At 36.8% G+C, this 22,538-nt stretch overlaps 1 protein-coding gene across 1 annotated transcript in view; it reads right to left on the bottom strand.

The window, feature by feature from the left end:
- PPA2 (pyrophosphatase (inorganic) 2) overlaps positions 1-22,538 on the bottom strand; it is an 83,224-nt gene that overhangs the window by 42,626 nt on the left and 18,060 nt on the right. The window contains exons 3-7 of the mRNA XM_029235165.1: positions 21,417-21,461; positions 17,047-17,100; positions 15,479-15,598; positions 7,976-8,062; positions 640-766 (exon numbers count right to left, since the gene is read on the bottom strand). Of these exons, the coding sequence (XP_029090998.1) occupies positions 640-766; positions 7,976-8,062; positions 15,479-15,598; positions 17,047-17,100; positions 21,417-21,461 (433 nt within the window). The remainder of the gene's footprint in view (positions 1-639; positions 767-7,975; positions 8,063-15,478; positions 15,599-17,046; positions 17,101-21,416; positions 21,462-22,538) is intronic.

Below are 22,538 nucleotides of genomic sequence, written 5' to 3' on the forward strand. Positions count from 1 at the left end.
TTCATCTGTACAAGACAGAACAAAAACTAGGTATAAAACCAGCTTATGGGGCTTCCCTGGTGGTGCAGTGGTTGAGAGTCCGCCTGCCGATGCAGGGGACACGGGTTCGTGCCCCGGTCCGGGAAGATCCCACATGCCGCGAAGCAGCTGGGCCCATGAGCCATGGCCGCTGAACCTGTACGTCCGGAGCCTGTGCTCCGCAAGGGGAGAGGCCACAACAGTGAGAGGCCCGCGTACCGCAAAGACAGCTTATGTCTTTGATGAACACTCCCCTTTTTGTTTTTTTATTTTTCCTGTTACTCAAATGAATGAAAGAGAGACTTAAGAAAGAAAAGAATGAAGGGCGGGAGGGAAGGAGGTGAGGGGGAAGGGAACCCATAGATTGTACTTTCTTAGTCTGAAGTATCGTCTGTCTGTCCGCACTCCTTTTCGTTCTCTTGCTCCTCCCAGCAGTACGACATAACTCAGACACAATCATATTGAATTGCCCTTTATAGTCCATGGAGAGAGAATCAGAAAACAAAACGTGTAAGTTTAACTCCCAAAATATACACTGTGTTCTACATGAGCCTCTTTTAAATTCTAAGAATTCCAATGACACACTGATTTACTTCTGTTTCTGGAAAGTTACAGACTTACCATGAAACTTGGAGGCTTCAGGATCATTCACATTGATAGCAATTAATTTCCAATCTGTTTCACCCTGATCAATAAGAGCCAGAATTCCAAGGATCTTCACATGAACAACATCTCCACGAGAAAGAACCTTTAAAGAGAAAAGAAATTCAGCATTTGCCAGGCTTTGGAGAAATTTACTCATATATCATAAAAATCTATATGAAAGATTAAAAGCACTATAGACTGAAACTTAATAATTAAAATTATTGTAAACACAGTCCTAAAACCTTTTATGATATCCTTCTTACAAAAGATGTCTTGATCCCTTTCTGGAAAATGAAATTATTTATAGATCTTAAAATTTAATGTACTAGGCCTAGAAAACTCATACTAATAAGCAGAAAATAAAGTCATGTATATCATGTTATAATATAAATCTGGCTTCTGCTGCTTGGGGGTAAAAAGACATGAGAATCCTTTGAAACTTGGGGGTAAAAAGACATGAGAATCCTTTGAAACTTGGGGGTAAAAAGACATGAGAATCCTTTGAAACTGCTTTATAGTACCTTTTTTGCAAACTATATTTATCAGTTACTAGCGAAAAGTAAATTTTTATCATATCTGAATACAGCCTTAAGATAATGAATGACAATGAAAGAATTATTAAAATGTTAAAGACAGAGACAAAGCAGGTTTCATAAAATGCTTTAAAAAGATTTTAAGTGAAACCAAGAAACAGCATGATGTTGAAGCAGATGTTTCTTGTACTAAAGAAAGTTATTTCAGTGGTTCCCTCAAGTTGCCAATGCCAAGTTTATATGCATGCATTCTTTCTATAGCCTTTTATTTTTAAAGGTTTAGTTGGCTATAGAATTTCACTGTAAGCTGAAATCTGAACACATGCTTCAGAATAATTCCTTCATGATTCAAAATTCAGCTTTACATCTGGAAATCAAGGTATGCAAAGGAAAGTCACTGTTGTATCTTGAAATTGAGAGAAAAAAACAGATCTTAAACCAAAAAGTCAAATAAATCCTTTCAGAACATTTGCAAAATGAATCTGAAATCTTAATATAAATCTGCATGAAAGTGAAATTAGTTTATCCAACAGATTAATGTGACTGTATAAACTAAACTGAAATACCACTTTTAGGAGAATATGCACAATTATATTAGTCAGACTCTCACATGTTTGGGCTCTATTTAGTGCCCAGCACTATATTAGACACTATGTATACAAAAAGAAAGCATCCCCTTTCTTAAAGGTTTACAATCTTGTTGGGGAGACTTACACACCTCATGCCAGGAGGTACTTTATAAAACAAAAATGTTCAAAGTTATCACATAATCATCAATGAAAGGTGGTTCCATTGGTTAACTCAGTGATGAACTGCATCCCTGCTTCTCAGCCAGAGGCAATTTTGCCCTCTAGAGGACATGTGGCAATGCTGGGGACATTTTGGGTTGTCACAACTGGGGGGGTATTATTAGCACATTAGCGGGGAAGAGGCCAGGGATGCTGCACAGGACAGTCTCCTATTACAGTATCATCCACCCAAAATGTCAATAGTGCCAAAGCTGAGGAGCCTGCAGCAGACTTTGGTGACAGGGGTGTCTATCAGAATTACTGGGAATCATATATAGTTTTTAAAGGCACCTTCTAAATTGTTTTATTTTTATTCACAAGAATTAATTTACTTTGAAATTTCATACAACATAAGAGCAGATTTGAGACTTTTATGGTTACAAGGGCAAGCAGGAAGCATGTCTGGGAATTACCAAGTTTCATCAGAATGATAAATGCCCTCTGATCTCATAAGCAACAGAAAGGGATTAGACAAACCACTGCCTTGCAATAACACTTTAAAAACTGGAAAGGAAATTCTCTCAATCAAACCAAAAACTCAGGATAAGATGCTTAAAAACAAATGGTAAAATTCTTCTGAATACCCCACAATTCAATTCAGTCTAAAGCAATTCAACAAATTTTGCAGAACACATAATGTTAGATACCAAATGAATAACACTTCTCAAAGAACTTAACTTAAAAATTTCTGTATCTGTGATTCTAAGTCTATTAACAACTCCCAGGACTCTGCTCCTTTTCCTTTGCTCATTTACATATGTGGTGTTAAAAGAGGCTTTCTTCTATGATGTTCCTTATAGATGATTTAAGGACTAGCCAGGCATAGCCCGAAGCAAGATAAAGGAGCTGTAGTCCCAACAAAGGCCTATTGTTTAGATGGCAATTAAGTACTTACTTCATGTTTACTAAATATTTTTTCGGGCCTCATTAACTAAAAGAATAAATTGCTCTGGATATAAGATAAATCCTATTGCCTCAGTTCCATTATAAAACCCTCAGTCTACCCTGCGAGGAAATTAATGTACACAGAAGATTCTGTTACTAATTCCTTGGGAATCATACAGTTGACCATGTTTCAAAAATGAGTCGACACTATGAAACAAGAATGTAGGTATGCCTCAAAGATTTCAGGCAGAATCAGTCTAGGGTTATTACAGACTTTTCTAGCTATTATAAAAATACTTCAAAAGACAGGATTTTTAAGTCACAAATATATGGGGTCAAATTCTTCCTCCACCATTCCTAGAGGTGACTGAGGCCAACTACTTCACACAATATTTTAGGACTTGGTTTCTCCACAGTAAAATGGAGATCGCATGACTTACTCCTTGATGTAAAGATAAAGAGCAAAGGAAACAACAGATGCATGAACTAGAACACAAGAGGTCTTCCACAGATATTAGTATTTTTTCTCTCTGGGCTCTACCTGTACTTATCTGCTCACACTTGTCAACTGCTAACTCCTGGGAACCTGGAATGGGCAGAATGTAATAGTGGTCTACAACAAAACTTCTGTGCTGATTTAGAATTTGAAGAATGAGGGGTAAAACTTCAACTGGACCCAATCAATATAAAAAACTATGGAAAGTAAAACTGCGTAAAGCCTGTTATCCTGTGTATTAGGTTTTTACTGTAGTGTAACAAGTTATTATAAATCAAAAGGCTTAAAATAGTGTACATTATCTCACAGTTTCCATGGGTCAGGAGTTTAGGCACAACACAGCTAGATTCTCTGCTCATGGCCTGACAAGGCCAAAATCAAGGTGTTGGCCAGGCTGGGCTCTGATCTGAAGGTTCTAAGAAAGAACCCATTTAAATGCAATTCTTTGCAATTGTAGGACTGAGGTCCCCCTAAATTTTCTGGCTGTCAACCAGGGACTGCTCTCTGCATACAAAAGTATGCTTTCAAGATTAATGATGTATACCTTGTTACAAATCACTTACATTTAAAACCTTTAATTTTATTCCACATATTTAGTGACTTTGATACGTTTATTTAAAAGCCTGTATATCAAGTTTTCTTAGATTTCCTTGTTTTGTCAATAATGACTTAGTGTTACTAAGTCAAATCAGTTTATCAGGTACCGAGATTTTCATGATTTCCAGTTACCAATCTCATTAATTACGTGCTCACTGACAAATTTTTACATCAGTGAAAATAAGATACTTTCATTTAATCTTTTTGCTTACACTTAATATCTGGCACAAGGATTTAAATTAACTTAATAATCTGCACTTAATATAAACTGAGTGGCCCCAAGGATTACACCTTCAGAGTAAGAGTTTTCTAAGGAACCTTCCTACATTGTTGGTGGGAATGTTCGTTGATGCAGCTACTATGGAAAACAGTACACAGGTTCCTCAAAAAGCTAAAAATAGAGTTGCCATGTGATCCAGCAATCCCACTCCTGGGCATATACCCAGACGAAACTGTAATTTCCAAAAGATACATGCACCCTTATGTTCATGGCAGCACTATTTACAATAGCCAAGGCATGGAAGCAACCAAAATGTCTACTGACAGATGAATGGATAAAGAAGATGTGGCACATATATACAATGGAATATTACTCAGCCATAAAAAAGAACAAAATAATGCCATTTGCAACAACATGGATGGACTCAGAGGTTATCATACTAAATGAAGTAAGTCAGAAAGAGAAAGACAAATACCATATGATCTGTTATATGTGGGATCTAAAATATGACACAAATGAACTTACCTACGAAACAGAAACAGACTCACAGACACAGAGAACATACTTGTGGTTGCCAAGGGGTAGGGGTGGTAGGGAGGGATGGATAGGGATTTGGGGATTAGCAGATGTAAGCTATTATATATAGAATGGATAAACAACAAGGTCCTACTGCATAGCACTGGGAACTATATTCAATATATGTGATAAACCATAATGGAAAAGAATATGAAAAAGAATGTATATATATGTATAGCTGAATCACTTTGCTGTACAGCAGAAATTAACACAAAATATTGTAAATCAACTATACTTCAATAAAATAAAAAGAATTAGGGTTTTCTACTATATAACCTTTCCATCAATGTAATGTTATTTAATTTAGTGACTCTTCTTATCATAAAATAAGACACAGGAAACTGACCCAAAGTATATAGCATAGCATCTGGAACAAAGGAGGTACTCATTGAGATATTTATATTCTTCCTTCTAATCTATTCATTTTATACACACTTCACTACCCCCTCTGGAGAAAAAAGGCCAAAAAATAAATTTGTAAACTATAGCTTAAATTTGAAATAAAGCAAACAATTTGGCCATATTTCTGCTGGAGAGATAAAGGAATTATAGAGTAACACAAGCATGAACTCTAGCCCCTATTTGTCCTTATCTGGGTGTAAACTAGAAATCTAAGTTGGATGGGAATCTCCCCTGCAGGAAAGGAGTAAGAGACAGAGGGAAGGAAAAGAAGCCAGGGGAGGGGTGGGGGAAGGGCGGGGTGGTGGAAGAGAATAAAAGTACAAGGAAGAAAAAAGGAAGGAAGTAGAAGAATAGGAGGAGAAAAAGCAAAAAGAGAAGGAATAGAAAGTCAAAGAAGAGGATGAAGAAGAGGAGGAAAGGAGGAGGAATAAGAAAGGAGAATGAGGAAGAAGATGAGAAAGAAAAAAGAAGAGTAACAGAAGAACACAGTAAATAAACAAAGTGACAAAGAATCAGAGGACACTATTCACTGAATAACATTCTGGAAGCCTAAAAGTGCTAATATGAGTTTCCAGAGAAAACCGATTTAACCTCAGCTAGAAGAATATGACTCAAGTAATTACTGCATTTGGAACGTCTTACATTAAGCATACGCCCTGTGCCAGGCACTGAGTTACACACTGTAACGGTGAGTCCCATCCTCACAGAGCTCACTGCCATCTCGGAGGAGACAATTAGACCAAAAACACAGCACTATTGGTACTGAGGAAGCACAGACCAGAGAGCAAGTATGTTAGTGTACAGAGGGCAAAGGGAGACTTCTGAGAGGAAGTGATATTACAGCTGAGATCCAAAGGATGAGCAGGGGGAGGTAAAGTGAAAAGAAGGGGAAAGTCAAATAAAGTGAAGGAAGAGAATATTCCATTCTACATAAAGGGAACAGCTTGTGTGAAGGCCTGTACATGAGTGACGGCAGATACATTATAGGAATTGGAAGTTCGGTACAGCTGCAGACGAACAGTGGCAGGAGAGGAAGTCAGAAAAGGAGGGGACAGGGACTCAAAAAGAGTAGAGCCGGAAAAGAATCTGGAATCGGGAGGGAAAATAAGACTCGGCAAGGAAACTGGTCAGTAGTAGAAATAATTCAAGTGCAATATAATTGAGGACTAGACAAAGCTGGCTGCAGTGATAATGGAAAGAAAGAGATTTAAAGGCCATTTAGAACAATAGAATCAGTATTTCATGACTAATAGGATAAAGAGAAGCAAAGGACGATCAAGGATGTCCTGTCAGTTTCTGGCTCAAGAACCTGGAGGTGAGGAGGGAAGGAGGAGAGACGTCCTTCATGTGGACAGGAGGAAACAATGAATTCAGTTTCGGACACAATGAGTTTGAGGCACCTGGGAGACACTCAAGTGTAGGTGTAGTAGTTGAGAACGTAGGTCTGAGCTGGACATTAATTTGAGAGCAAAACCACGAATGCTTGGGACTGGATCACCAAGGGAGTCGCGACACGAAGTGAAGAAGAGGTGAACCAGGGCACAACCCTCAAGCGAAGCAATGCTCAAGGAGCAGGCAGAAGAAAGGAGCTTGCAAAAGAAACCCAGGAGGAATGAGAATTAGAGGATATCCAAGATATTATGATATAATCAAAGCCAAGCAAAGAGACTGTTTGAAGAAGGAAGATGAGGTTAAAGGTATAAAACACTAAGGTAAATTCAAGTTAGACAAAACCTGTGAAACAGGCCAGTTGGATTTGGCTAAAAGAAAGTTACCAGTAACCTTAGTAAGAGCAGTTTCACTGAAATAATGGGGGGATGGAAACAATTTTGAAATAGGTTGAAGATTAAGTGGGAAGGAGGAGATAGAGGTCAGTGTTGACTCTTTTTACAAGTCTTCCTATGAAAAGGAAAAAGAAAGGAGGCATATGGGAGGAAGCCAATAAAGAAAGAGAAATTGTAAATACAGGACAGAGAAGAGCTAAGAAAATAGTGTCACTCAAGAGGCAAGAAGGGACATGATCTAGAGCACAGGGGGAAGCCCTGGTCTCAGAGTAACAGAAGGAAGGGAAGAAGGAGTGTCTGCAGGCACAGGTATCTGGTACTCTAATGGGGAAAGTTAGGGGATTCCTACATGCTGGTTTCTATGAGCTCCACAAAATTAAAGGCATGTTCTGCTGGGAGTGAGAACAAAGTACAAGGAGTTTAATGTCTGCAGAGAACAATAAATATTGGCAATAAATGCAGTAGAAAATAGGAGAAAGGAAGAATGTGAGCAAAGACACACAGTATTCTATGGGTAGCAGTAACCTATGAAAGCTCAGGTTTTGTTTGTCCCCAGTGGGACCCTGCACCCTGGAAACAGGCACAAAAAAAAAGAGTACCAGCTGGCTTTCATCAGTGTTGAACTTCCTGTCTGGATAATGGGCAAGGACAATGAAGACAGGACTCAGCAAACTTATTCTGTAAAAAGGTCAGATAGCAAATATTTAGACATCGCAGACTGTACAGTCTCTGCTACATTCCTCAACTGCTGCTGTGGTGCAAAAGCAGCCGTAGACCATATGTAAATGAACGGCTGGAGCTGTGTCATTTATAAAAACAGGTGGCGAGCTGGATTTGACCGGCCACCAGCTGTAGTTTACCAACCCCTAGTTTAAGAGAAGGAAGTAAAGATACAAAAAGAACTGATATCAGAGGGATGAATAGGCTAGAACTTTGAAGAGTTGAAGAATCGGTGCCTTCCAAAGAGAACTGAAATTTTATGGCATGAATAAAGTTGAACATATGTTAGAATAACAGTCTATGCAACAAACCTTTGAGCCTATTTCACAAACATCAATAGGATCATTATCTCCACAGCAGTCTGTGCTCTTATCTTTTCGATGGGGATCTTCCCAAGTCTAAAAAACAGAAGGGCGGGGGTGGAATATGGGTTAATACTCTCTATAACGTATCTTAATCTTTCCACATGTCCATGAAGTTTTACAGATAGCCATAATCCGAGGGGAAAATTCTCAGAAATTAAATAGGCTCAATGCCAACATGCCAGTACATCCCTAAGCATCATAATAATTAAAACAGATTCATACTGTTTCCTCCCTTCTGTCTTTCATTTATCTGTATAATCACATCTGAAAGTGGGTGGTATTTACAAATACACTCTTCTTCCAAGTTTAGTCAGTGTCTAAAATCATGCTCACTTTTATTTAGAGCTTCAGTTCAGATGTTCCCGTTGTCTGTGCCCTTGTTTCCACTAACTGTCTGGACTGCTGCTTCCACTACTCACTGCTTCCTTTGACATGGAACAGCATTGGGTCTGGCTTTCCAGGTTTGAAAATAAACTTCCTATACTCTTAAGTAACTTCTACTAGAACAAACCCAGTTTTCCCTTCATAAACCAAAGAACAAGTATCTACGAAAGAAAAACCCATTTTTGTCCCATTTCATTCCATTTTAAACATCCTCGACCTTTGTCATCAAATCTCGAAAATTTGACAAAACCATGAAAAGGTGTCAACTCTTTAGTTTACTGAAAAGATTATACCCTGTTGGCTATAAACTATATACATTGAGTATTTTTATAAATGAACAGCGTAACGGAAATTTGTTATCAAGCTTCAATATCCCTTAGGCACTATCCTTCCCCAAAAGCTCCATAATTAGCTGATTCTAAATGGAACTGTAGAAGTTCCCTGAAATTATTTCTCTCAGATTTATAAGATGTGCAGAGACTGTGTCATCTCAAGAATGTTACCTAGAATTTCAGATTATCCAAGATTGGCTCCTCTAATTTTATACAGATAATTTAAAATGAACCCTATTTACAGCTAAACCCTAGATAAACTCTAGTATTTCCCTTCTGATCATAATTATAGCATATTCAGGAATAAACTGACCCATCCTTACCAGAAAGCAAAATCAGTAAACCACGACTAACATTTCACTACCCCCAATACTAGCATTACTAATAAAATATAAGGATAATAAAAATAACTGTTAACCTTACATATTGGTTATAGGTGAGAGATACCTTCCCAGTGATATACACACACATATACATACATGTATCCCATGAAGAATGTACCACTATTAACCCCATTGTACAGATAAGTAAACTGCAGCACAGAGTTTAAACTTGCCAAGCTCAGATTCTAAATGGTGGCAATGAGATTAGAACACATGCTATTAAAAATTATGTTATGATGCCCAGATTTTGATAACAAATATTTGGTAATTGAATGGCAATTACTTTCAGATATAACCTTATTCATGTTTCTCTTCTTTTAAGTTCTCTTACTCTCAGAATCTCCTAAGTATATTCTCCTACGGTTGACCTTACTGCTTCTTGTTTTCTATTACTAGGCATCCACTGAGTTAATATTTATTGATTACCTACTCTTGACCAGGAGTTAGGAACAGAAACCAACAGGACACAGTCAACACCCTGAAGAACACCATGCTGATAAATGGTGTAGCATTTGTCACAAATGCTACAAAATTAATCTTAATGTGCTGGAGAAGCCAAGATGGAAGTGAAGTATAAGTGGAATTAGAAAACCCAGAGGCAGAATCAGAAAATATCTGAGAGGTTCTTCCTTCCTAATGCAGGAATCCTTTCTTGAACCTTCCTTAACCTCACTCCCACTCTCAGAAGGGAACAAATGTGATAAGCTAGAAGTCACTCCGGCCTGAAGGAAGATACCTAGATTCTAGTCCTACTTTAGCCACAAACTACCTTGGCCAAAACATCCAGACCTCAGTTTCCTCACCTATAAAAAGAATGGCTTAAATAAGACAATTGCTAGATACATCCCAGCCCTGAATTCTATGGTTGTTAGTGGTCATTCATAATCTACAGAAATACTACCAGTGAACAGGAAGCTCACAAATTCATGAGATAACTTAGCCCATTTTGGTCGGATTTAATATTTACAAAAGTCCTTTCTGGTGCTGACACAAAAACTGTCTTCATATAAGTGGTATTCCATTTGGTTTTTGTGAGTGTTTCTGTTTGTTGATTGGTTCATTGGTCTACATTCCCTTCAGAAACTCCACTTTCAACATTACCTATCAATTTAGTTCCTTCTCTTGAGAAAATAAGTACATACAGGCAAAATTCTTAAGCTATAACAATGCTGTCAATTTTAGGGCGAGTGAGTGGTTCATGATTTCCCTCACCAGAAAAAAAGGCCATACGAGTTCTTTCTATCTCTAGTCCTGCCTTTAACACTCTATACCTTCAGGGCTCAGTTTTTTACTACAAAAAGAGAGTCATACTAAATGACTTCTAACTTAACTTGAAAAAACAGTATAATTTCAAACAATCACTAGGAGAGGAAATCTTGACAAATTTAAAACTTTATGCCCTTGAGTGTAGCTTTAAGTATCTAACTAGGCAGAGAAACAACTAGAAAAGCACAGTCAGGCTAGAAAAGAAATATCCAGAAGAGGAAATTCCAAATCTTAATATTTGTTTCACAAAAGTGACAAAAGATTAGATCCAGAATTTAGAAATAACTTCTACAGTTAAATAAGAAAAAGAGCAATGCAATACAAAATGGGTCAAAGACAGGAACAGGTAATTCAAAGAGGAAACGTGAATGACTTACAAATATATGAAAAGATACCCAGTCTGATCAGAGAAATACAAATTAAAACCAAAATGAGATGCTATTTCAAAAACTTAAAAATCTGATAATGCTAAATACTGGTAATGATGTAAGAAACCTGGAACCCTACTACTACTGGTAGGAGTATATATTATTACAACTTCTTTTGCAAACAATTTGTGAATACCTAGTAAAGTAAATAGGTATGTAACTCAGAACTTAGCAATCTGACTCATAGGCATATACTTAGTAGTATATACGTATATATGTTAAGTATATAGAAAAATTTTAGCAGGGACCCACGAAAAGCTTTAAAAAGAGTTGAAAAACCTATCAAGAGGAATACAAATAATGCTAAACTCATATAAAGGATGGCTATAAAGCTATGAAAAAAAATCAGAATACATAGATTATTGATCTAGCCTAAAACAAAACTTACCCTCATGAAGGTTTTGAGATCATTACCTTACAATCTTATAAATATTAACCAATACATCTGTAATCACCATGATCTTGTACTTCAGTCTCTTCAAAAAAATCACTGAATGGTACAGAGCTGGGTATACAGATGCTTCTTGAGAACTACTTCCTGATCAATCAGAATTCCTATCATCAAGTCAAAGGAAATAAGATCTACTCAACCGCTACCTGAAGTTCACCAGCTTCAATTTGGAGCAAAAGCTATTTACTATTAGCCGCTGATATCAATCAGTGGCAACAGTGTCATCATTGAGATAATACTATTGAACACTCACTACGGGGCTAAACTTGCTTTGATCATCTCATTCAATATCCACAATAACCTTGTGGGGTAGGTGGCAGGATGATACAGATGAACAAATAGGCCTAGAGACATTTAGTCACTGGTCCCAGGTTATAAAGCGGTACTAAATGAAACTTGGGGTCACTGAACCAAATTTATAATGAAGTTCAAAGTAATAAATACAATGATATTACATTAAGACTGAAGAAATCTTGAAGTTAGTGATTCTAGTCCTTTAACATTATTCAGACAGGTCCTCTAAATATTTACACAGAAAGTTATTACACTTGAATAATATGTGGGAAATATGCACAATCGGGGGGAAGACAAAGATGATTCTTGCCCAGTCCAAACTCAAACTCTGAGGAAGGCATTATTGCTGTTGCAAGGGAAGTTATTAGGGTTAAACAGTCTAGGCAGATGAAGGTCTGAAATGAGGGCACACAGACGGATTACAAGCTAAATGGAGAGGCTGCTACTTAAACAGTATTCTGCTGCTTAAATGTTCTTCCAAGCGTGGTTGGCTTGGTAACCGCTGTGGACAAACTTCCTGCTGTTACAAGACAAATCGTAAGAGAACAGCAAAATCCAATTACCCACACATGCCTACGGAGCAAGTGCAACATACACCGTGCATTCATGGATTCATTCATCCCCAAATATTTACTGATCACCTACTTGGTGCCAGACACTAAGCTGGGCAGTTGGAAGACATCAGTGAACAAAACAGACAGAATCCCTGCCCTTATGGAGACTGCATTCTAGCTAAAAGATATTAAAAATAAACATAATAAATAACTAAATTATGTAGCATGTCAGAAGTTGGTAGGTGTAATGGAAAAGGGAAAAAAAAAACAAGTATGGAAGGAGGAATGGGAGTACATGGGTTAAAGCTGTAAAGGATGTTCTGGGCAGACACCGTGAAGGAGGTAACTGACCAGCGAACATTTAAGAAGGCAGGACATGTGACCACTGGGAGAGAGTGTCCCGGGCTGGAGGACACAGTAAGTGTGATGGCCTGAGGCAGGAGTGTGCCTGGAGCGTAGAGCAGTCGTGAGAAGGCCAGTGTGGAGGTGAGAGAGCAGGAAGAGAAGCTAGACACGAGACCAAAAACATAAATGGAACCGGGGCCTGGCTTGCATTTTAACAGGCTCACTCTGTCTTAACATCAACCTGAACCAAAGAGATACTGGGTACGGTACCTTGCCCATCAACAACTGGCCTAATTTCAACTTTTTATAAACATGCATCTATGTAGCTATTTTTGTTTGGTGTTTCACCTCTACGCAGTCTATAGTACATTCTTCTGCTGAAGACTCACACACACATACACACACACGCTACAACGTCAGTTTGGGTGTAAAAAGATAGTAAAGATCTCTGGTTGAAAACAGCAGAGAGAATACAGGTCGATTTCTTCTTCCTCACTTCCATTCTAGCCACACTGGCCTCCTTTCTGTTACTCAGGCACTAGAAGCCTCCTTCTACCTCAGGACCTTTATACTTGTTTCTTGATGAATTCCCCTAGACGGCCCTGGATGGCCCTCACTTCCTCAGGTCTTTACTAAGACAACCACCTTCCCATTTTCTTCAGGTCTCCCCCCAGATAATACCACCTCACTGAGGCCTTCTCCCTGTGTAAACCGCAACAATCCCAACACACCCCAGCCCCATTCCCTGATTTAGTTTTCTCTAACACGCTTACCACTATCTGATGTACTGTACATTTTTACTTTTTTTTTTGTCTGTCTCTCTGCCCAGAATACAAGTCCCAGAAGAATTTTTGTCCCTTTTATCACTGCTTTACCTCTAGTACTTAGAACATGGCCTGGCAAACGTTAGATACTCAAAAAATGTATATAGAATGAATAAACAGCTCTGTGAAGGAAGGGCTGGTGTGGAAACGCCAAGGGACACTCGAAACACTGAAGAAGCTGCTGTGGTGGGATGGAAGTGAGGAAAGACAAAGGCTGCAAAACGAGGCTGGAGAAGCAGGGTCACATCATGAAGGGTTGGGGAGCCATATTAGGAACTTTTTAATTTTATCCTTTTAGCAACAGGAGACCATTAAAAGGTTCTCTTATGGGCAAAACGGTATTTTGGATACTAGGTGGAGTATGAAATTTCGGTAGGCAGTGGTGAAGGCAGGGGGCAGAGCCAGTTGCAGCCGAACTCTGCTCTAATGTAAGAACCACTGCACCTAACAGACCAATATAATAGCAGCAAGAGCATCTTGCACATTCAAACACATGCAGAGGAGCACAAAAGTTTGTCAGGACTTTAAATAGATAAACTACAAAAGATGAGTTAGTAGCATCTATTATGCTCCACTGTAACCACTGGTTTAGTTGATGATCACCCCACCCCCAAAAGTCTATATAAAGACCATATAATAATAAAAGTACCAACAGTAATCATAATGGGATCACTATCTATTAGGCGCTATTCTAACATAAACGTGCAATAACTCATTTAACCTCAACAGGACCATGTGCAGTAGGTACTTTATCATCTCTATTTTACATATAAAGAGGGTGCGGTACCGAAAGACAAAGGAACTTGCCCAAGGTCACATTACTAGGAAGTGGCAAGCTGGCTCCAAAATCAACATTCTTAGTCACTTATTATGCTGCCTTGACCTTATACGTATCTCTCATTTTTCTTTGTTTCCCCAACACCTAATACACAGCCTAGCACATAAATCCTTAATAAATGTTTAATGAAATAAACAAATACATACTTTTTATGGCTCTGTTTTTGTCTTTCTCTAATTCAACGGCTTCTTTGGCCTTCCCCTCATCTGTCTTCTCGTACAGACCTATGCCCCAAGCTTAGCAAAAATATTCTTGCTCTTTCACTGCTAGGTCAAACAGGGTCTCTACTTAGGCACCTGGGGAGTCAGAAAACCTGCCTTCTTGGTTTCAACAGACATCCTCATTCTTAGCACACCATGTTAGAAATGCCTGTTTTAACCAAGAATGTATCTACTTGGGTGGTCTAACTGCATCAAAGACAGCCTGACTCTTTAGAAAACATTTTTCTTTTTTCTTTTCCTGTGAATGTTTATTCTACATGGGCAGCTGTTTTTCTGAGTTGGATAAAGCAAGACCTCCTTTTCTCAGATAATTTCCAAAAAGCATCTTGGAATTTCATGCAAAATATTAAAATTAATAAATAAAATTTAAATAATCAAAATTAAATATTCAGATAGACAGATGCCCTAATGGCTTTTATAAACGTAAAGGCAGATGCTTCTCTATGTCCCCAAACCTAGACTTCTGAATCTGCATATTCTGAGTTTTACTCACTAAATTATCTGGAAGGAGTTACCACTTCCCAGGAGTGAGGAAACATGAGAAGAAAACAAAAAGGGAGAAGAAAGGAAGAAAAGCAAATAGTGCTACTCTCTAATAGGAATGCTGCTTTACCATTACTTAGTCATTGTTTCCATTGCTTCCCACTTAAAAATTATAAATTCATAATAGTATATAATTAAGTTGCTTTATTCAATTCACAATGAGTTCTGAAAGAGGTAACAATTTAAAAGGTTCATCTGTTAAAATTTAAAAAACAAAATTCATGCTGTCATATATGAATGTACATAAAAGCAAAACTTGTCATATCCAAAGAAATGACTGCAGATAAAGGAGATAAAACATTTTTCACGACTCTTAATAGCCAAGCCCAGAAAAAGAAATAACATTCAAAATGCCAAATGTGATTGTTCTATATACCTAACTCTAAGAACTTGAGTACAGACATATATATACTCTGAAAAAAAAATTTACTGATACAACAAAACTCCACATTAAAAAAATTTATATTCACAAATCTCTCACACTGACATGTCCTCAGAACCAATTTAAATTCAAGTATTTCACAGGATTTACAAGGCAATTTTTTCAGAAGACAGAGAAGTTTTACCATTATAACAAAAATGTTACCTGAGGGAGGGCACCGTAATTCCATATATAACCCTTGTGAGGAAAGATATTTGCAACGTAGCGAAGCTTGCCATCCTTTACATCTTGTTTAATGGGATTCAATGGCTCCTCCGTGGCAATCTAAGCAGGTCATGGAAAAAAGAGGGGTGGGGAATAAGAAACGATTAATCCTATATTCAAATAGTATTTTTTAAATCTGCCATTATCAGACTAAGTATTCATAATCCAACTTACTGATCAAAGACACTTTAAAATAAATTAAGCCAGTTCTTGTTTCTAATTTACTGTTCTGTATTAAAAAAAACTGTCTGGAAAAGAAACATCAGGCTATATTTTTAGGCACTCTATTACTTATGAACTCATTATTTCTAACACAAATAAGAAAGCTTATTGAAACGGCAAGAGGATAAGGATTAATCAACTTCCTCTTTGTTACTAATCTCGGACTTTCTACCATCAATCTTATAATAAAGTTAACTTAAAGATTTTCACCAAGTGACTCCATTTCAAAGTTACCTTTCAATCAAACATATCCAAATTGCCATGCAAAAAGAAAAAAAAAAACTATCCTATAAAGTAAATAAAAAATAACTGAAGCCATGTTTGAATGAATAAACACTGCTTAAATTAGGCAGAATCTCACAGAATCTTGATCCTATACCCAAGTGAGGTAGAGAGTAGCCAGAATGATAAAACATTGTATTTAAAGCAAGAACAAAAGAAGAATCTAATATCTTTACTTTTTCCTATTAAAATATTAACAACAACAACAAAATACTACCAGGACTTGGTGAAGTTACTGACAATCCTCCAAATATAAAATCTCAGAAATATATACTGACATAACAATCCTTAAACACTTGAAATAATACTTGCCATCACACCCAAAGTTGTAGGAGAAGGCTTAAATAACTAAACAAACTAAGTACCATAAATTAAATTTCATTCGGAACTATAAGGGATCTTACCTAACTGAAGATGAAATCATAAAATTCTGAAAAGCAAGAGGGAAGTTCTTGATAGGTTCATGTCTCATGGAAAAACTTAAAAAAAAAAAAAAAAAAAGCTAACCAGGGGAACAGCAGATGCTCTTAGAAAGTGCTCAGAAACCAAGTTGGCCAGCAAAATGCTTTCATTCCTAGTAGACTAAAATAAAATCTAAAGGAAAATTAAGTCCTTAGAAACCAAAATTATCATCAGCCCCAAATAATATGTTTCAGTTGTGTCTATGAACAAAATACATCTCAGAATCTATTTAAGAAAATCTTGAAAATATTTGTCATTTTCAAAGACAGAGGAGTCAAGGAAAATTAAATAAATACGTGTATAACAAACTAGGGAGGCAAAAATGGAAAACATTTTCTTTAAAGTGTAAATTCAGCTTTGAATAATATTTTCCTTTTTGAAATTAGATTCAAAATAAGTTCACAAGAATGTTTTCCACTGCTTTAATTATAAAGAAGTTTGTCAACCATCCCAATTTCAAAATATTATGGCAAACAACTTGAAACCAAGTTTTTATATCATTATTATCATTTCCATTTGATATTAATAGGATATATCCATACCTCCATTTTAGCATTTGTCCACCGAGGTACTTCTACAACCATATTAAACAAATTCTGCAATTTAAAAAAACAACAAAGAAAAAAAATTTTAAATTTTGCCTTCCTTTATCTTTTCACTTATCTCCTGCATGAGAATGCTTTAGTCTTTTTCCCACAAAAAATGTCAAGCGTCTGCATCATATGTCTGCCTATGCCTCAAATTCCTTCTAAAAAATTATAGAAGTTGTTTAAAACAAACAGAATTTAAACCTGATCGTGTCACTTGCCCACTACTGTACAGTGTTAGGAGTTGCTACATTTCTGGAAATACCTTTGCAGGGTAGTGAAAGAGCCAAAATGGAGCCAGGAAACTTGTTTCAATTTTTATTTTCCAGCTAAAATAGGAGTGAGAGCTGAACGTGTCACTTTTCCAGTCTACAACGTAAGTGTGATAACCTCCTTCCTCACCCCACACAAGGTTGTTGTGAAGATGAATTACATATTTTAAATGAAAATACAGACAATTATGAAGTATTTTTAAAATTATAAAACAATATTTAAATCCAAGTTATTATGATATAATACAAAATTAAGGCTATTGGTATAGGTAGTTATAAAGCTTACAAAGAGTTTTAAAGCTTAGCTTGCATATCTAGTGATCTCTGGTTCCCTAAAGTTATAAAAGGACCACTGCTTCTTTTTAGCATTTCTGAACTTTGCAGAGTACTTAAAACAAAGGAGACTCTACATCAGTGATGGGTAAAAATAATTTCCTACAGTAACGGCCTCACAAAGAGAAAGTCTTACAGGTAAAGTTGACTTGTATGCCATTCTGATATCAGTAACCAACAACTTATCAAAGCAATGGTTTAAAACAGTCCTACTCCAAGTGTGGTCATGGACCAGGGCTAATCTGTAATCTGTTACTGGTTCATTTAGAAACATTTATAACAATCTGACAGAGTACTTTTTATGACTGTTGAACCTAATAATAAAAATTTGGCACTTGAATTACACTTTTCTAATAATTCATTTTGATTGTATTTTTTTAAAGTATCAGTTCACAACAGATTAGAAATAAACAAAAAAACTGTCCTTCACCACAGATCATTTGAGAAGCAGCGGTTAAATATACTTATTCTCAACTGTGTCACACAGCAAAATCACCTGGAGAGCTGTAACCAAGTAAAAAAAAAGAAAAAGATTTTTAGAGCCCCATCTCCTACATATTTGAATTCAATGGTTCTCAGGTGGAGCCAGGGCACTGCTTATTTTTAAAAGCATTCCAAGCAATTTTCATATGCAGCCAGAGTTGAGAACCTCTGGTTTAAAGCACTGGTAAACAATATCTGGGGCTTTCTTAGTGAAACATGAATGCTATTAATTCAAAGAATGCCATTTATACAATTAAATATAAATCAAGCCACAAAAATAATGATGGTTTTTAAGTTCTTCTAGATAAGACTAAAGTTTACCAGTGACAAAACTGCATACTCGTAACGAGATAAGGAACAAAGCTGAGAATGAATTCTCAACAATTGCTCCTTAGAAGTATGTCTCATACCTATCTTAGCAACCTTATACACAGGCCTGCTGTTATGTTTCATTTTCTATGCTCTTTCATGAGGTACCCCAGCACCTGTTTAAATACGTCTGAAGTAGCTGTTAAAAAGAAAAACCTAAGGAAATGACAGATGTTCACATAACTTATTCATCCCTGAAAGTCTGGCTATAAGAGAACAAATGCATGCAGATGAATACTCAGAGGTGACAGAGAAGACAAAGCTAGTGACAGTCCTTTTACACAAGGACACCTACCAAAAGCACTCACAGAGACTTGAATTACACCAAAAGAACAATGGATCAGGTTTGAATTTTAAGCCTGCAAACTACACTCTCCCTCATCATTTGTTTCTGATCACTAGGAGTGTATTTCCAGCCTGTTCTTCTTCTCTCTGGCTAAAATGCATACGACCTGTAATTTTTTAAAGCCAATGTTAGTCTGGTTATCCTAGGATTAGTGTAAATTACAAACCAAAAATGGCCTGCTGCAATTTATTAGAAAATCACAAAGATACAAGGGGACACATTTCAAATTCAGGAAGTTGAGTATGGGTCAGGGGCATTTACTTCCTCCTTCAGTTCTTTTCTTTTTATTATTCCCTTCTATTTTTATTGCAGGGGAAAAAAAAAAGATGAAAAAGCAGTCAGTAGATTTTATATACTTGGGGAAAAAAATGAGAGGAAATCACCCTTCTATCCTCTTTCTCTTAAAATATCAAATAAACTTTGGATTTGACACTAAAAGCAAAGGTAACAAAAGCAAAAATAAATAAATGGGAATACATTAAACCAAAAATCCTGCACAGCAAAGAAAACCATCAACAAAATGAAAAGGCAACCAATGGAATGGAAGAAAATAAGTCATAAATCTGTTAAGGGGCTAATATACAAAATACATAAAGAAATCATGTAACTCAACAGCAAAAAACCAATCCGATTAAAAAATGGGCACAGGTCTTGAATAGACACTTTTCCAAAGAAGACATACAGATGGCCAACATCACTAACCATCAGGGAAATGCAAATCAAAACCACTATGAGATAGATGCTCATTGCCTGTTAGAATGACTATCATCAAAAAGACAAGAAATAACAAGTATTGGCAAGGATGTGGAGAAAAGGGAACCCTTGTGCACTGTTGGCGGGAAGGTAAATTGGTGCAGCCTCAATGGAAAACAGTATGGAGCTTCCTCAAAAAATTGAAAATAGAACTACCATATAACCCAGAAATCCCACTTTGGGATGTATACCCAAAACAACATGAAAACAGGATGCTGAGTAGCTATTTATGCTCCTGTGCCCATTACAGCGTTATTCACAATAGTCAAGACACGGAAACAACCTAAGTGCCTGTCAACAAATGAATGAATAAAGATGTTGTATACATACAAGGGAATATTATTCAACCATGAGAAGGAAATCTCACCCTTTGTGACAGGATGGATGAACCTGGAAGGTATTATGCTCACTGAAATAAGCCAGAAGGAGAAAGACAAATACTGCATGGCATCACTTATATGTGGGATCTTAAAAATTTTTTAAAGCCGAATTCATATAAAGAGAGTAGAAAAGTGGTTGCCAGGGCTAGGGGGTGGGGGAAATAGGAGAGAATTTAAAAAAACAAAATACAAAAAAACCCTCAAATCAGGTAGTCTCTGACACACAAACTATGTAACTAAGAATTAAATGTTAAGTTGGCTGTGTGTACTCAGAATACATTTCTCCCACTGACACAACTGTTTCCAGTTTAACATCTGAAGTCTCTAGGAACCTATAAAGACTTGAGCCCCTGAATGTCTATTCAACCAACATCTAGAGCAATGGTTCTCAAACTTCAGGTATATAGGATGCCCTGGAACACTTGTTAAACATGTAGACTAGCCAGTCCCCAGCAAGCAGAGATTCTCATTTAGTAGATATGGAATGCACCAGGAATCAGAAATTTTAACAAGGGCCCTAAGCAGTTCCAATGCAGATGGCTTAGGACCATTTTGACAAATGCCAGTTTAGGAAAATAGAAGATGGAGGGCAGGCAAAGGCGACAGGAATTAAACAGCCCCACAGCTATGTTTGGAAGTGGATTCAAAGGCTGGGGTCATAAGTTTCAGCCAGATGAGAGACTAGATAGCAGTAAGGTTGGAAAGGGAAAAGAAGGCTAAGGAAGTGGCAGGAAAAGCTGCCTGGAAACAGGAAGATAAAAAGGTGTCAACAGCAAGAAACGGGATGATCCTAAGTCAAGAAATATGTCAAATGTTCTGATCCTAAGCCAAGAAATATTAAAAGTTTGACAGTCACATACTTGAAAGATTGATTTAGAATGTATTTATTTTAGCATATAGTTGGTATAACTTTTTTTTTTTCTTCTCTACCCCCAAAAAGAGTTGTTCCTGGATCCTAGAATAGTCAGATTCATAAACAGAAAGTAGAATAGTGGTTAGGAGCTGCATGGAAGCGGGAATGGAGAGCTTTTGCGTAATGGGTACAGAGTTTCAGTCTGGGAAGATGAAAAAGTTCTGGATATGGATGGTGGTGATGGTTGCACAACATGCTAAAGTACTTAATGTCACTTAAAGTATACTTAAAAAGTGTACAATAAATAAAATGCTAAGTGTTATGTTATGTATATTTTACCACAAGGGAAAAAAAGTAAAATGGTAATATTGTCCCTAGCTGCCTTAAAGAGTTACTAGAAGCAGAAAAACATCAGAATGCACACAAAAGTTTTGCAAGGGAGAATAATTCAGAATCATTTTACAAATGCAAACTATCATCAAGGTCTTTAAAAGACAATGTAAGTGAGACACACAAATAAAAACCTTTAGATATACCTCATATTCATCATTTCGTGCTCTCTTTGTAGGAATGCCATTTTCCTATAAAAGAAAAGATGGTTATCAGAGAAATTCAATTCAAAAATACAATGAGGTACCACCTCACACTGGTCAGAATGGCCATCATCATAAAGCCTACAAATAATAAATGCTAGAGAGAGTGTGGAAAAATGGTAACCCTCCTACACTGTTGGTGGGAATGTAAATTGATACAGCCAATATGGAGGACAGTATGGAGGTGCCTTAAAAAACTAAAAATAGAGCTACCATATGATCCAGCAATCCTATTCCTGGGCATATATACGGAAAAGACAAAAACTCTAATTCGAAAAGATACATGCACCCCAATGTTCACAGCGGCACTATTTACAATAGCCAAGACATGGAAGCAACCTAAATGTTCATCAACAGATGAATGGATAAAGAAGATGTGGTATATACATATAATGGAATGTTACTCAGCCATAAAAAAGAATGAAATAATACCATTTGCAGCAACATGGATGGAACTAGAGATCATGATACTAAGTGAAGACAGACAGAGAGAGACAAATACCATATGGTATCACTTACATGTGGCATCTAAAAAAGTGATACAAAAGAACTTATTTACAAAACAGAAGTAGACTCACAGTGATAGAAAACAAACTTATGGTTACCAAAAGGGAAAGAGGAGGAGGGATGAATTGGGAATTTGGGATTAACAGATACACACTACTATACATAAAATAGATAAACAACAAGGACCTACTCTATAGCACAGGGAACTATATTCAATATCTTGTAATAACCTATAATGGAACAGAATCTGAAAAAGAATATATATATATTGTGTGTTTGTGTGTGTGTGTGTGTATACATATAAAACTGAATCACTTTGCTGTACACCTGAATCACTGTAAATCAACTATACTTCAATTTAAAAAAGAAAGTATTTATGACTGTGATATTTCATGAAAGAATACAGCTGCATTGACTGCAGAGCAATGAAAATATGCCTATTGAATAAACACTCCACTACAGAGGCTTCCAGGAACCTGATTCAACAGAGAATCCACCAAATGCCCACTTCATTTTTCTCTCAGCATTTGCATCCCCAGTGCATGAGCATGAAAGTGT

The sequence above is a fragment of the Monodon monoceros genome, unplaced genomic scaffold (genome assembly GCF_005190385.1).
Source record: "Monodon monoceros isolate NGI ecotype Baffin Bay Population unplaced genomic scaffold, NGI_Narwhal_1 Super_Scaffold_20, whole genome shotgun sequence".
Taxonomy (NCBI): Eukaryota; Metazoa; Chordata; class Mammalia; order Artiodactyla; family Monodontidae; genus Monodon; species Monodon monoceros.